Below are 15,815 nucleotides of genomic sequence, written 5' to 3'. Positions count from 1 at the left end.
TCCCTACGTTCCCTCGATCCTGATATCTACTTTCATTATGTCCAATTAATTGCGTCTATCTGATTGACAAATTAAAATAGCATTCGAATTTCTCTCTTCGAGCAACTTTGCAGTACTTGTAGAAAACACGCTGCAAGTGGTAAAAATTGAAAAGTCTTCACTTCTTATTGGGAAATCTCCTACATACCGATGAGAATACTCCGTGCTATAGAATTTAAGTGGAGTTTCCCTTTCCAAATATTAGAATAATAATGCTAACAATGCTAATTATATGGTGTTGCAACGTCGCCTCCATAGAAGACTGTAAGAAAAAGAGAAAAAAGAAAAAAAGGTAACGATAAATTGTTAGTTAATTATCTTTCCACTTCTTTAATTTCTCTAATCAATCGTCAAACGATCTGTCTAAATTAAAACGAAACATTGAACTTTCTTCACGATTAGGACGTGACTGTGTTTGCTACTCAAACACTTTCCTTTTTCATGAATTTCCACTATATGAACGCGCAAGTTTTCTTTCCTCCTCGAAGGTAACTTGCTTCTTGGCATTCTACGACCACTCTGTTCTTCGACTCTGTAAAAAATACTGTCTCTGAACTCTAATAATCATCGGTTTTTAGATTTTGAAAGATTCGAAAGAGAGATGGGAACGTTTCGCAAGATGTATCGGGTGATTCATTACCAGTCGAATTTTATTTGTTGCGGAAAAATATAGTTTCGCGTCAATTAAAAATCCCAGGAAACAAAAAAAAAAATTCCGGTGTTTCCGTGCGCGGTCGTTAACCGATTGGAAAATCGACGCATATCGGTATCTGTGAATTTGAAAGTTGGCCCGTGTGATTCCGAGGCCACCGCGTTAACGAGCCAAGTTCTCGTCCTACGTTCGATAACTCTGCAACAGTAATTTAAGTGAGCCGCTCGTCTGTGCACTTGATTGCATATCGTTGCAGAACGTTGCTTCAGACGTTGCGGCCATGATAATGCCTTACTTAATGAGTAAAACTTCCCGATGGCTGGTTCTCCAAGTACTGCCGGGGGAAACGTTACCGAAGTGTTGCGTTTCACGGTATTTCAAAAGTATCCGGGGCTTTGTTTAATCGTGTATTTGCCCTTCTAATTGAATCAATTAAAAGTAGGCGGAAAAGGAATTAAGAGAATCGCTTGCGTACGGCTCTGAACCCTCAACCCCTTCGATTTACATAACCGAGAGTATAACGTAATGATATAATTCTCTCGTTTTATTTCCACTGGACGTTACGAATTTCCTACACTGTGTCTCATCGTTTTAGCGTTTTTTGCGTGGAATATTTGGTTGGCAATTAAGTGATTGCGGATTTTATCAATACCACGTAATGACAAAATCCGTAATCACTTAGTTGCCAACCCAACAGAATGGAATAGTCTGAACGATGAAGAATTATGAAGAAGTAAAACAAATGGGCATTCTGTTGATTTTTTATTTTGATGTCACCTTGTATGAGATATTTGATTGGCAACTAAGTGATTGCAGATTTTGCCAACACCATCTAATGACAAAATCCGCAATCACTTAGTTGCCAACCCAACAGAATGGAATAGTCTGAACGATGAAGAATTATGAAGAAATGAAGCGAACGAGCATTCTGTTGATTTTTTATCTTGATGTCACTTTGTATGAGATATTGGATTGGTAAATTAAGTGATTGCGGATTTTGTCAATACTATCTAATGACAAAATCCGCACTCACTTAGTTTCCAACAAAATAGCATAGATTAGTCTGAACGATGAAGAATTATGAGGAAGTAAAACGAATGGACATTCTGTTGATTTTTTATCTTGATGCCACTTTGTATGAGATATTGGATTGGCAACTAAGTGATTACGAATTTTGTCATTAGATGGTATTGACAAAATCCGCAATCGTTTAGTTTCCAACAAAATAGCATAGAATAGTCTGAACGATGAAGAATTATGAGGAAGTAAAACGAATGAACATTCTGTTGATTTTTTATCTTGATGTCACTTTGTATGAGATATTGGATTGGTAAATTAAGTGATTGCGGATTTTGTCAATACCATCTAATGACAAAATCCGCAATCACTTAGTTTCCAACAAAATAGCATAGATTAGTCTAAACGATGAAGAATTATGAAGAAGTAAAACGAATGAACATTCTGTTGATTTTTTATCTTGATGTCACTTTGTATGAGATATTGGATTGGTAAATTAAGTGATTGCGGATTTTGTCAATACCATCTAATGACAAAATCCGCAATCACTTAGTTTCCAACAAAATAGCATAGAATAGTCTGAACGATGAAAAATTATGAAGAAATAAAGCGAACGGGCATTCTGTTGATTTTTTATCTTGATGTCACTTTGTATGAGATGTTGGCAACCAAATATCTTTTTTGTCAATACCACTTAATGACAAAATTTGCAATCAGTTAGTTACCAACCAAATATCTCATACGGAAAAATAGACAAGTTTCGTAGTCGAATGTGCAACAACGAAATCGAAGATTACGATACCTGCAAGGAAGTATAAAAAATCGGCGCCAAAGATTGTGTGGTGAACGTCCTCATTTTGTTCATGTCCAACGTTTATAAAATTGTGTACTTGGCAACTAAGTGATTGCAGATTTTGTCAATACCACCTAATGGCAAAATCCGCAATCACTTAGTTGCCATTCCAATAGATACAATTTTCGTAGTTTCGATATAATTTGATATTACGCGGAAACGTGAAGGGAACCTGTTAGATGTAGGTTAAATATCAAATATAGAAATTTTCTATGAGCTAAAGCTATAGCTGTCGAGACGAACTATATCTCAATATTCTTCGATCTTTTGCTGCTTCGACGTATATGTTCGATGTTATTTTTAAAGTAGCAAAAAGCGGTAGGAAAGTTGACGTTTAGTCTCATAGAAATTAGACAAGTTGCTCAGAGAGAAGGAACATGCTATTTGGCCAACTTTACGGTAAACAGATGAAACAAATTATCCTTCGTTTCTCGAAGGAACCACTTCACTGTGTACGTGAAAAAATTCGTCGTTCGCTCGAGGACGGGACAATGTCGTGGAATTAAAAATTCCTTTTCGGTGGTGCGGAAAATTGAAAAGTATCAAACACTTGGGAAGCATACATGCGATGTTGTAACATTTCGTAAACGTTGGACATGAACGAAATCAGGTCGTTCACCAAGCAATCTTTGGCGCCGATTTTTAGGACTTCCTCGCGGGTATCGTAATTCTTCGATTTCGTTGTTGCACATTCGACCACGAAACTTGTCTATTTTTTCGTATAAAACGGAAAGAGGAAGGTACAACTAGCGGAAAAGTTCACAACCAACCTCTACTAGACGTTTCTGAGAAATGAAATTTCTTAACCTTAGTTGAGTGAAACGCTCGAAATTAATATACTTTTTCAGTACGTCTATTTAAACTATTTGTACTTGGCCGCGCTGCTTCGTTCCAGCAAAAAGTCGAATATAATTTACAAGCAATAACAGCCGGCCAGTGTCATATACTTTTTCCTCGATTCTCATTTCCGGGATACATCAGCTTTGAACGATAAAACAGTGGAAAATTTCTTGCGTGCATATATTATTTTAACTGCCTGCAATATTTTCTATCCGTCTATTAACGCGTCTTTCTCGACTCTACTCTCCAGCTTCTGCGATCGTGTAAGGTGTTGAAAATTTGAATTTCATTTTACACCTGCCATATAGCTTTACAACTAATTAGCCTACGATTTTATTCTCTGCCACGATATTTCCTTGTCGCTCGAACGAGATACAACCAACTTTAGCAAAAGTAAAGTCTTCCAAAAACGAAAAAAAGGAAAAAGGAGGAGTAGAGGAGGCGAAAGAAATAGGAATGGAAATAAAATATTAAAACATTGATCGTTTTGTTGAAAGGCGTTTATCACGAACCCGAACGAGGTGAAAATATGGGAACCGTTTCGATCGATCTTCGATCACTGGACACAAGTGAAAGGCGAGGCCAGCTGGGTGGAAGTTCTCATGCCGCGGGATCCTCGAACGAGGGTCCTGAGCCGGATGACTCGGACGCCGCCGACAACGAAGCTCGTCTACGGGGTGTGCTGCAACCGACCTCGTCCGAGGATCAGGCGGGAAATGTTCGAAGACTTCCGGCGGAGGACGCTGAACCTCGCGGTCAAATACTGAAACTCGCTTATCCAAAAGGCAAACGGAATAGCGGGAAGAAAGCAACTCGGTGCAAACGCAAGGTCACGTTCGCTGTTTAACTTCCATTCCGATGCTACTTTCACAAATGTGAGAAATAAAGTGAAATAAAATTGATCGCACTTTGAACATTCGTTGCATTGCTATTTGTTAGATATTTACTTATTTATTTATTTATAATCACTTATTATAATATACTTTATAATGATTTATTATAATATACTAATTTATTTATTTATCAGGCAAGAAGCTTATTATCTACTTTTATATTGTATATTATAATATTTGTTATATTAGGTCGTCTGAAAAATTTCTTTCGTTTTATAGGGAATAATATTTTCCATTTTATATTATTTTATCGAATTACGTATGATCCATTTTGTTCTATCAAAATAAAGATCACAACGTTCGACAGATTAGGTTTCATGTTTGTATAAAAATACGTCGTTGGAAAAGACGTGTTTGTAAAAGAAAGACACTTTCCAGACAACCCATTGTTATAAACTTGTTATCGTCAATTTTGAATTCTACGAATTAACGTGGAATCGCCATACGATTTCTCAAACGTTAAATTTAGAGTTTCGAGAATTTTGTATTTTCCTGGAAAATAGGTAAATTCGTGTAACATCAGGCAAATATCTAATACGATGTGTAACAGCTAAACTGCGAGTATTTACGCATTTAGCAATAGCGTAAATATGTATGTGAGTATAAATAGACGGCGTTTATCAAAGAGGCAAAATACGTATCAGGATATTTAGAAGGTGGAAAACATAATTCTACCCGAGTTCTACTTCTTCGTCGATGTTTGTAAGAGCGTCAACTTGCGTAAATAATTGTAATCTGACGATAATGATTAGAAAAACTCTGACAATTTCACGGTAGACGTGTGAAAATTTAATATACGTGTATCATAGAAAATTTCTTTAAAATAGATTCTACGACATATACGAAACAAAGTTTCGACTGATATCAAACTACATTTCAATTAAAATATCAGAATTATCGTATCAGTAAAATATCAGAATTAGAAGAGAAATATTTATAATACTCGGAGAATATTTATAACCCGAAGAATATTCTGAAACTTAAAGAATGAATAATACTTGGACGATATTAGAACATTAAACTTAGATTTGAAACTGATCTCGAATTTTGCATACTTTATATATCTTAATTTATTAATATCGTTGATATTACGCGCGTCTAATAGAAATGCCAATAATAGTTTGTCGAAGATGATAATTTTAATTCGTCGAACGGTTGTTCGTTCATATCGATAGGTAGAAATCGAGGATCGATTGGCGAATGTTTCGGTAACCGTGGATCAGCCGATCCCCCATTGTTAATTAAATGTACGTTCAGTCATCGTTCAAAATGCCGCGTCGCTGAATCAACGGGAATGGAATATCCCTTGTAAAATTATAATCACACGTTTCAAAATTCTAAGTGATTACGGTCGAAGCAATCAAAATCCATCTTATCGGTTCCCAATGATTTAAAGAATCGTCCAGCAATGAAAGGAATCAGGACATTCGTGTTGCAGGATCTTTCTCACGTTTTACCCACAAAAAGTTTCCAGGTACCGACTCGCAAATTGCCATACACGAATTCATGTTTTCGTGAATACGATCGAAAAGAGCTTGGATAGAAAATCATTTGTCGAATAAAAATTATAAACTAGAAGCTTCTATCAGTTCACGTACACGGTGAACCATAAAAATAGTGTGTCAGACGAAAGTCTGTATTTCGGTGAATTAGATCATTTCCTTTAGATTAGATTCTCGAATTATCTCGCTAGAAACTATAGAATATACGTAATTAAGTCTACGCCGCCTTTGTAACTTGTACGCATATTGTCAGACATCGACGTTCAAATTTCCCGTAAATGCAAAAAAAAAAAAAAAATAATATCATTGCAATATTTATTGGATGTTGTAGAAGGTAATCTTACGCGAAATTTTATTCTTTCGAAACAAAACAGAAAAATCTCGTGCCAAGTTATTACCTGTCGTCGTCGCAAGTGCACACAACATCGTCGTCTCGTCGATTTTGGAATTTCTTCGACTTCTCGTGCAAAGAGGAGCCGGCCAGTCGCGACGAAAAGAAGTGTCTGCCTTCCAATGGCATCGTCTCGTCGTCGTTATTCTCCAACGATGCTCTCGATGCTGTCTCGAAATCCGTGTCCCCGAATCCCGTGACCACGACCGTAACGTTCACACCAAAATACATCAATGATTCTCAACTCGACCTGAAGGCAACATCGATGACCTGTTTAAAAATCCAGGGTCTAATGAAACAAGACAACTTGGTATCTTTGCTGGACGGTAATCCTGTGCCAAGGACGCTGAAATGGAAACTCAAAGGTTACAAGACTCTTCGAAACGAGCAGGCTGTTGACTTTGCCTTCGTCCCTGGTGCAAAGTCTTACGAGTGCGATATTCTACCGCGAAACGAATACCACGAACTGGAACAGTCAAATCGTAGAATACTACCGCGTGGGAAGAGCATCTGCTCGGGGATGGAAAACAACGACGAAAATGGCACCTTGTCCTTGACGACGAAAGCCATCGAGAACAAGGCTAAGATAGAGCGTGTGAAGAAAGTAGACGCTAAGGACGCTAATACCGTCGAAAAGGAAAGTAACCTGGAGCGTAAGAATACTTCAGACGTGGACAGACCAGCGAACGTTTCCAGTCAGGAAGCTTCTACGTGCAAATCGCTGGCTCACGGCCTTCAAAGTGCTCTCCCGAAGAAAGAGGAGATGAAGTATCTGCCGATTTTGAAATCGGATCTATCAACAGCAACGAGTCAGACGAAGTGTCAGACGCAGCCAGTGGCTCGATTTTGCTCGCGACCGCCAAAGAAAATCCCGAAACCTCCAGCTCCGATATTAAACCGAACGGAGAAAGAGGCTAATACCGCGAAAGACGTTTCTTCGATGGAACTCGATGAAGAAAAGAAAGCTGCCGCGTCTGAGGAAAAACAGGCTTCTTCCCTTTCGAAACCGTTGGCTCCGAGGTACTCGGAAGTGGCCAGAAACGCGTCGGAGCGGCGCTCTAAGGAAAACCGTGGAGAAGAAAGGTATTCGATGGAAGATGAAGCGAAGGCTCGAGAAACGGAGAATGACACGAGTGCTTTCCAATCTTCCGCGGAGATGTCGCGAACTGAACCGACGGAATTCGCCAGAGATTCCGGCAAGACGTCGGAGAAGAGGCAAGCTGCGTCACGGACGTCTACCTATTTTGCTCCAAGAGCTTACAGAGATTCCAGTCACAGCTGGAACAGGCAATCGTCGGAGACCGAGGGTAACCGTACGTTCGAGTCGATAATTGGAATACCAGAGAACACGACCGTGCCGTTGAAGTTAACCAGACGAAACGAGGGACAAGGAGTGAAGTCGTCGCCATGCGCCGCCACGCAAGTCAGATTGCAGCAAAACGAAGGTAGAAGCGCGTCGAACTCGCGAACGAATTCCTTCGGCAACGATAGATCGTCGATGGCCGGAAGTTCAGACGGAGGCTCTCGAAAACCACCGGCTTCGTTTGCTCCGTTTACGACCAGAAGATCTTCCTCGAATTCCTCTTGTTTGTCGAGGAAGCTGGCTGTGTCGAAGAGGACTGGCAACGGATCGAAAAGCGCGTTCAATTCGAACACCTCTTCGCTGAATATTTCTACTTCCAGCGTGAATGCAGCGAGGAAGTGTCGCGATAACGACGCCAGATGCCCGAGAGCGAGAAAATGCGAGCAAGAGAGGCCGAGGAGTAAAAAGGATAAAAAGATTTGCAAACGTTATTGCTGTCCTGCGTTGCAGATGCCGACTCATTGCGATTATAGCAGGTTCCAATGCCCGAAACACAAGATTAAAAATGCTATTCCGGTAGAGAAATACGAAATGAAGAAAGATCCCACGTGTATGTCGAATGAGAACGATGAACAGTCGAGAGAGTTTTGCACGACTCCGGAGAGGAGCAGAGCTTCTGATCGGGATTGCAAGAGACAAACAGAGAGGAAATGCAGCAGAGGGAGGTATATAATGTCAATCTTTGACTCTGTCGTTTCTTTAGTTTCACTTTTGCCATTGGATAACACTGGAAGTAAATCGATCTTTCAGTTTGACTTTTTAAGCGCGATAGAGCTTCGCGTAAACGTGCACGACGACGTTTCATTTATCGGAAGAAAATTTTAATTAGTTCCCGATTAATGCTTTAGAGATGAATTTTTCTTTGAACGACGAATAAAGTAGTATGACAGCAAACACTGTGGTACGTTCAAGTTTAAAGAAAGAAAGATACAGGTGAATCATTTTGAATAGAATACGTAGCTCCATTTGAAATGGATTCTTCGTGTGTCTCGATAGAGTTTAGCAGTGCTAGAAAGATTGTATCGATGGTGTGATTCTCCAAAAAGTTACTAAAAATAATTAAATTCCTTTTTCATTTTTAATAATCGCTTCAGTTAATGTAAATACACGATCACGTAAATATACTTCTATTTATTTCGCGTCTGTATATTCACGTACGTTTATACTCGAACTACGGTGATAGTTATTGTACGTCGTTACCTAACTCTAACGTTGATTTATACGCCTTTTTATATAGCGATAACTATTTCCTATTGGCAATGTTCTAATAAACGCGCGATCATTTAGGAGAGATCGAAGTTGCGATAGGAGGCGAAGAAGATCCTGCGAGCGAGAAGAGCGAGACTGCTCCAGACAAGATGAGGGTCGTACGATCTGCACGAAGCCGAGGAAAAGAGACACATCGTGCAAACGTCGAAGGAAATGCAATGATCGCGACTGCGACAGAAGATCGGCGAAATGCACCGGTAGGAGAAACTATACCCAGTCGGCATTTTCAAATCATTCCACGAACGTCCCGAAGAACGTGAAACGCTATTCCTCTTTGCCAGCCTTCGCCTTCCCTCTGATCACTATGAAAAATAGTAAAGAGGCGAAGCAGAGCTTGTTCGTTTCACCGTCTATATGCAAATTTCTGCAATCGCCGCTGGTTCGTTCGAAAAGCGACGACAAATGCAAGAAACCATCGCCCAAGTGCAAGGTGGCAGGTGGCAAAGACGAAGACAAGTGCAAGAGACCGTCCGCAAAGTGTAAGCTGAACGCTGACGCCAAATGTAAAAAGGCGGATAGTTGCAGGAAAGAGAGCACTAAATGTAAAAAAGAGGATCCATGCAAGAAAGTGAGGGGAACTTGCGAAAAGAAGGAGGATCCTTGCAAGAAAACAAGAGGAACATGTGAAAAGAAGAAGGAAGATCCTTGCAAGAAGCTGAGAGCTACTTGCGGGAAGAGAGAAGATCCTTGCAAGAAGACGAGAACTACTTGTGGGAAGAGAGAAGATCCTTGCAAAAAGAGGACAAGCTGCGGTCCAGAAGTAAAGAAAGTGGAGGATCCTTGCAAGAGAGTAAGATCAGCCTCCGAGAAGAAGGATGATCCTTGCAAAAAAGCCAGCAGGCCCAGCTGTTCCACCAAGGGCGATCCTTGCAAACCATCTGACAAGCTAAAATGCAGTGCTGTGAAGGATACCAAATGTACATTGGAAGATTCCTGCTCGAGAAAAAGAGAAAAAATGTGCCAAGGTGACTTGGAAGCTACCACAAAACGTCATGTTCCACAAATCTTAGTGTAATTCACGCGGCAAAACAATTGTCGCTATGGGTTTGCAATATTTTTGAGAGATGTTCTTTGTGTAACTATTGTATTACACTTTGACAGATTATTGTACACAATCATCCATAGAAATTCCCATAAGTCTTATAAAAGGGCCATTTTTATTTGAGTGAAACGTATAGAATGTCACATAGCAACAGGTTTACAAGGCATGTTAACGTATGAAGCAATGATAAAACAGAAATCTTACACATTTTATAATGAAATTTTGTAGTATTTTATTCGAATAAAATTGGCCCTTTTGAAAGGTTCTCCTCCCTTGCTTTCATTACATTATATGTGATCTAATGTAAGTAATACCATAAAATATAATCCTTCTATAAAATATAATGCTTCTCTAACTTAGTTTATACAAATATTGGTTGACTTAAACATCCTAATAGCAATTTACTCTTAGCTTCCATATTAATTTATTTGCAATTTTATTCCATTGTCGCAGAAAGATGCATGGCATCGTCCACAGCTTCTGAATCGGCGAAAGAAAGGCTGGATAGAGAACGAAAGGAGATAGAGGAGTGCAAGAAGCACATTAAGAAAAAGAACATGAAGAAAAAGGAATCTGCGACTGGTTTAAAGTGTGCCACCAACCCTTGCAAACAACAGCTGAAGGACTCTCAGTCGAAGTTCGCGTCCATTGACCTACCCTTACAAAGCTTCGTGAACGTTATATCGAACACGTGTATGAGTCAAGGCAGCAATTTGCTAAATCTTCCGCGGGATCGATCGTATTCCATTTTGAACTCCGTCAATCATGACGAAGTCAATAGGGAAACGGATCCGCCAGAGCCCACTAAGAATTTTTGGAGCTTCAACGATGAAAACATAGAGCCAGTGATTGTACCTCCGATGGATAATGCACCTCAAGATGATCCACCAGTAGAGGATGTTCATTCGGGATCGACATCAAATTGGCTCTTTTCGTGGTTCAACTGTAAATATTGAAACTATGCGCTGACATGTCGACGAAACGACAATCTATCAATTTCAAATCATATCAATTTTTAAATCTACTTTATTTGTATTTGCATGTTATTTTAGAATGGTCTTCGGAAGAAACCAGATTGGCAAACCTATACACAAAACGTATCTCTACATTGTATATTAAAACCATATTTTACATGTACCATCGTATATGAAAAAGCAAAATTATAGCGTACGCAAAATCAAAGTTATACGAAGCAGGGAATGCTACTTATTTGGAGCGAATAAAAGGTAATTACTTGTTTTATTTCTTACAGACGAGAAAACGTTAAAATTCTGTTAAGTTGTCTAATGTCTAATGCCATTTTATCAAAACTGTCATTTTATTTGGTACAGAGAATATATACATTTTTACCACACTGTTGCACACTTCTGAAATATTAATTCTTATAATACTGAACATGTTGTTGATCTTTTACAAAATTTTTTCTTAGATATGGTCATTGTTATCGCGATTATCGATTATTTTATACCCTTTTTCATCGTCTATACTCATCTATTCTCTAACTCATGGTTCCATATTTCACAGGAACGCTTTTTAATCCTCGGCAACGGAGGTTGGATCATTATCGCGATCCTCGAATATTTTATTTCATAACGATAGAGCAAACAGCTGATAACTAAACTAATTCAAAAAATACAATTCATATATTTTAATAGAATAACGATACTTTAATAGTTAGCCAACCGCATGGGGAGATCTTCACACTTTAAAGTAAATCGCTGCATGACCGATCGGGAGGATCTCCCCACTTTAAAGTAAATCGTTGCATGATCGATCGGGAAGATCTCTCATTTTGACGACCTTATCAACGCGTTTACTTTTTCTTTTTTTTTTTTTTTTTTTGTTACTATCAGTTATTGTTTACCTGAAATTGTCCCCAATTAATTGGAATTTTTCTGCTTTTATAAAGTACAGTATATAATAAAATGCACCAATTTAGTGGTGTTGGCCTGTCCGAGCGCGGTGAGAAACGCATAGTTCGCTGTGGCGCGCGATGTTCCAGCGTACTATCGGTAACTGTGCAGGTCCGGTAACTATCATCCGGAGTTTACTACAATAGACATAGTTACGCGATCGAGGGCCGATGATAGTCGCGTTTCAAACAATCTTCGGATGAAAAGCGTCCCGGAGCAATGTTCGTCCCGGGTGAATCGAGTGTCGCGGCCAGTTACGAGACGTCTTTGTGCGAAGAACGAACTACTACGACAGAGGCGTGCACGTGAATGGAGGGATAGCAATTATGGGTTATTCAGGTCTCGCCACGGGATACCCAGGGTGCCGTCACCATGGAATTTTTCGTACGTACAGTACATACATATACCTGGCGCCTCTCCACGTTCCCTTTTTACGTCCTACGTATACACACACGTGTGTATGGCGAACGTTGCTGCTGTCTAAAAAAAGAAGAAGAAAGATAGGCAAGGGAAACAGGGGGAACAAGCGAGAAAGAGAAAGAAGAAAAATGGAAGAGAGAAAGGGAGAAAAGCGTGAGGACGTCTCTGCAGGGAACCTCGCGCTCTGCCACTTATGGGAACGTGATACGAGCTTTTCGTTGGATGCTCTCTTGCGTTTTCGCATTGTTGCGCAACCACGTCGTCCTTCCTTCACGTTCCCTTTCCTCTTCTCTTTTTTCCTTTCTCTCCTTTCTTTCGTTTCCCTGTCTCCCTTCCCGCTGTACCTTGACGTGTCTCCGTGCCTCTTTGCCTTCGTCGACAAAGAGAATCGATGTCAATGCGAACGCGCCTTTGTACTCGCCGTTCCTTCTCCGCTTCCGGCTCGTCCCACGAGACATCGGAAATTCTTGTTTACGCCGTTGAAAACTGTCACCGTCTTTTTTTTTTTTTTTTTTAGAGAAATTTCACTCACACGCTTACATTATTTGATGGGTCGACGTTGGATCAATTGTTACGATGATTATTTATATATCTCTCGGTTATAAATATGTATACGAGTAATTGGGTTATTATTTACATATCTGTAAATTGAATTCGAAAAGTTGCAGCTGTCGTTGAATTTGGAAATAATCGAAACGAATCAGTTCCTGGGTTTGACTTGAAATATGTTTGGAAAATTACCTATAAATTGTTTATTCGATTCCGTAGAATAAAATCGAGCTCGTAGTTTGGATCAGTGCAAGTAGATCATTAGATTATCTTATAACGATACAGTTTTCTAGAAGGTAAGTTTAAGATATATTTTCTTTAAGTTCAAACGAAATTTGTTACAGTAAAAGTTTTATAAAATAAAGAAGAAATAAAAAATTTAATAGAAAGATAGTAAGTAATTGTAGACAATGATCAAAAGATATGTATGTATATGTATATGTATATTTATATGTATGTTTAGCTTTAACACAAATGGAACGATATACTAAACACAAAAGAGAATGTTTAAAGATATATCGTTAATCTAGGATACTGATAATCCATCGCAACAAATCAAACAAAGTGCAACACTTGAAGATAATTATCCAAATATTTTGAGATAAAATGAGAATAAACGCGATATATATATAGATATAAATATACAGATATAAAACCGCACGTGACACAGAAATCACTCTTAACGCGGACACATATATGAGCATGGATATTTTTGAACAAGTTGTCATCGAGAAGATCGAACGGTTGATTTCACGGCTGCTTAAAGGGGGCGAGGAGAGCCGTAAGCATCTAGACGTCACATTATGATGTCAACGACTTCTTCCTGGACCACAAACCGCTTCGACCGTGTGTCCAGGATGAATGGTGACGCCACGGGTGGCACCCCGTCGGAGAGAACCGCATACAACCACTGGAAATGTGTCAATTTCGTCGAGATCATTCAAATCTAGATGAGAATCTTCAATCTCGGAATCAGTCAATATTTATTCATTCATCTAATAAAAATAATTTTGTAAGACAATTTTCTTATGTTAATATATATGTATTTATATATGTATGATTATTTTCAATTAAAGATCTTTTTGAAAAAACAGCTCACAAGACAAAATGGTGAGTTCAATATTAACTATGTTTGATTTAATATAAAGAACAATTTATATTCAATGGATGAATATTAATACTGGAAGAAACAGAATTTATTTTTATTATTCGTTCAATTTTATTGTTATTGAATATGAAACGTCCTGTCAATCTATATTCATGCAGTATGTATAGCATTTTAAGTATACCAGTGTATTGCCGTGAAACTTTATCCAACTTCTGTTATTAAGTATTTTTTATTTTTCTTCATATGCTAGTGTTCATAAACATGCAACTGTCATAAATCGATTTTTCATCGTAACTGAATCGAACCTGTTCACGGTAAAGAAGTTGACATTAATAACTGTTTTCCATTTACGTAACACACAAATGGAAACGCAATATTTTACCGTCGCTGGTGTCTATGTACACTCGTATGTAACGCGTTTCATCACGAAAATAACATTCTATATTTCCAGAAAGAATGGAAAGCTTTGACTGATTTGTTTGATGCAATGCCATGGTTTACCTCACAAATTTTAGCGCAGTTTGATGATTATCAACGAGCACATTTTTACGTTCTCTATATATTGACACGTTTCGTTGGTAAAGTAAAACGTGTGATTCTGTCTGTCTCTGTCGCGAAACGTTTGTCTCTGCAAGTGATACTGACATCAATACAATCTCGAATTCACGCCGCCAGCAAATTGAAATATAAATATTTACCGTAAATGAGATAAAAAAAGGAATTAAATACGTTAATTGAGAACAAATGTTTCATTTTAATGAAAACAGAGTATTTAAAACATTTTGCATATAAAGACTACACAGTGAAAACAGAGTGAATCACATTTACATTTTTTAAATGACAAGAGTTTGAAAATTAGGTATGTTATCAAGTAATCTTATGTTAACAAAATTATCCTTTTATTTGTGTTTTGGATTATACATGTATCTTTATATCTCGTTCAAAAACATTGCTTTCTATAATATTAAACATTGAGACATTTAAATATTGAACATATTAAAATATTGTTTGTCTTAATCTTTAAGTGAACCTAATAAGTTCCTTTCATTGTTAATTATTTAATATTAAAGTATTTCTCCTTAATCATAAAATGACAACACTTATTAAGATGTACATATGTTTCCTCCTATGGTCTTCATATCTATCTTTCATAACCTCCTTTTTACGACTTAAAAAATACTCTTTAATGCATTTTGTTTTTTATATATACAGCTTATAAAAAATGTAATTATACATCTCAATGAACATAAAATCGTGTGAAATATTTCAAAGTCGTGTTTTGAAAATTTTTAGCTAGATGAATACTCTATTTTGAGAAAGATCATATGACGTGAAGGACAAAGGACATTTTATTTTCTTAGACTGCGAGGACTTTTGTAAAAACAAGGCTTTACTCCCTAAAATAATGTCTGCCAACCAGATTTTTCGATATGTCTTGTTTCAAAAATTTCGTTCGAACGAAACGAGGACGCGGTTTGTTTTGCACACACCGTTTTCTATCTTTTCTGATTGACGTGAGACATTTCTCAAGCTTCGCACGTGTTATCGTCGAGAACCCTTCTGCTCTTCTTTCGTCACTTCCGTGGGTCTCGGCCTCTTTCGATGGTTATTACAAAAAAAATATCTAGTCGCTGTGCCGTCGGAACTTCCTGGAAAAAGAATTCATTGACAAGCGACTTCCTTGACATATGCCAGATCGAAAGGTTCTTTTTTGTATTTCTAGTGTCCATGAATTTGTGAATCGTTCATCAATATCGTCATATGTTTGTTTTATTATTCTTATGCACTACTTTAATCATGTACAGTGAAATACATATTTACATACATGTACTCTTTGTTACAGGAAATATTTGCATATACTCTTATTTTTCAATGCAAATGATTTCTGTAATCATATTTATTTATTGTCGTATGAAAGTATATACACACTTCCAAATGATACAAAATTTAATATCCATATTTTG

General features: G+C 38.0%; 1 protein-coding gene across 1 annotated transcript; it reads left to right on the top strand.

The window, feature by feature from the left end:
* Nucleotides 1-5,413: 5,413 nt before the first annotated feature.
* On the top strand, nt 5,414-11,203 carry LOC139991837 (uncharacterized). The gene is made up of 4 exons (XM_072012172.1): nt 5,414-5,768; nt 6,171-8,215; nt 8,838-9,784; nt 10,315-11,203. The coding sequence occupies exons 1-4, from the start codon at nt 5,703-5,705 to the stop codon at nt 10,815-10,817; spliced, it is 3,561 nt and encodes a 1,186-aa protein (XP_071868273.1). The 5' UTR covers nt 5,414-5,702; the 3' UTR covers nt 10,818-11,203.
* Nucleotides 11,204-15,815: the final 4,612 nt, after the last annotated feature.

The sequence above is a fragment of the Bombus fervidus genome, chromosome 11, assembly GCF_041682495.2.
Source record: "Bombus fervidus isolate BK054 chromosome 11, iyBomFerv1, whole genome shotgun sequence".
Classification (NCBI taxonomy): Eukaryota; Metazoa; Arthropoda; class Insecta; order Hymenoptera; family Apidae; genus Bombus; species Bombus fervidus.
This window is presented reverse-complemented; position numbering and strand designations above follow the sequence as displayed.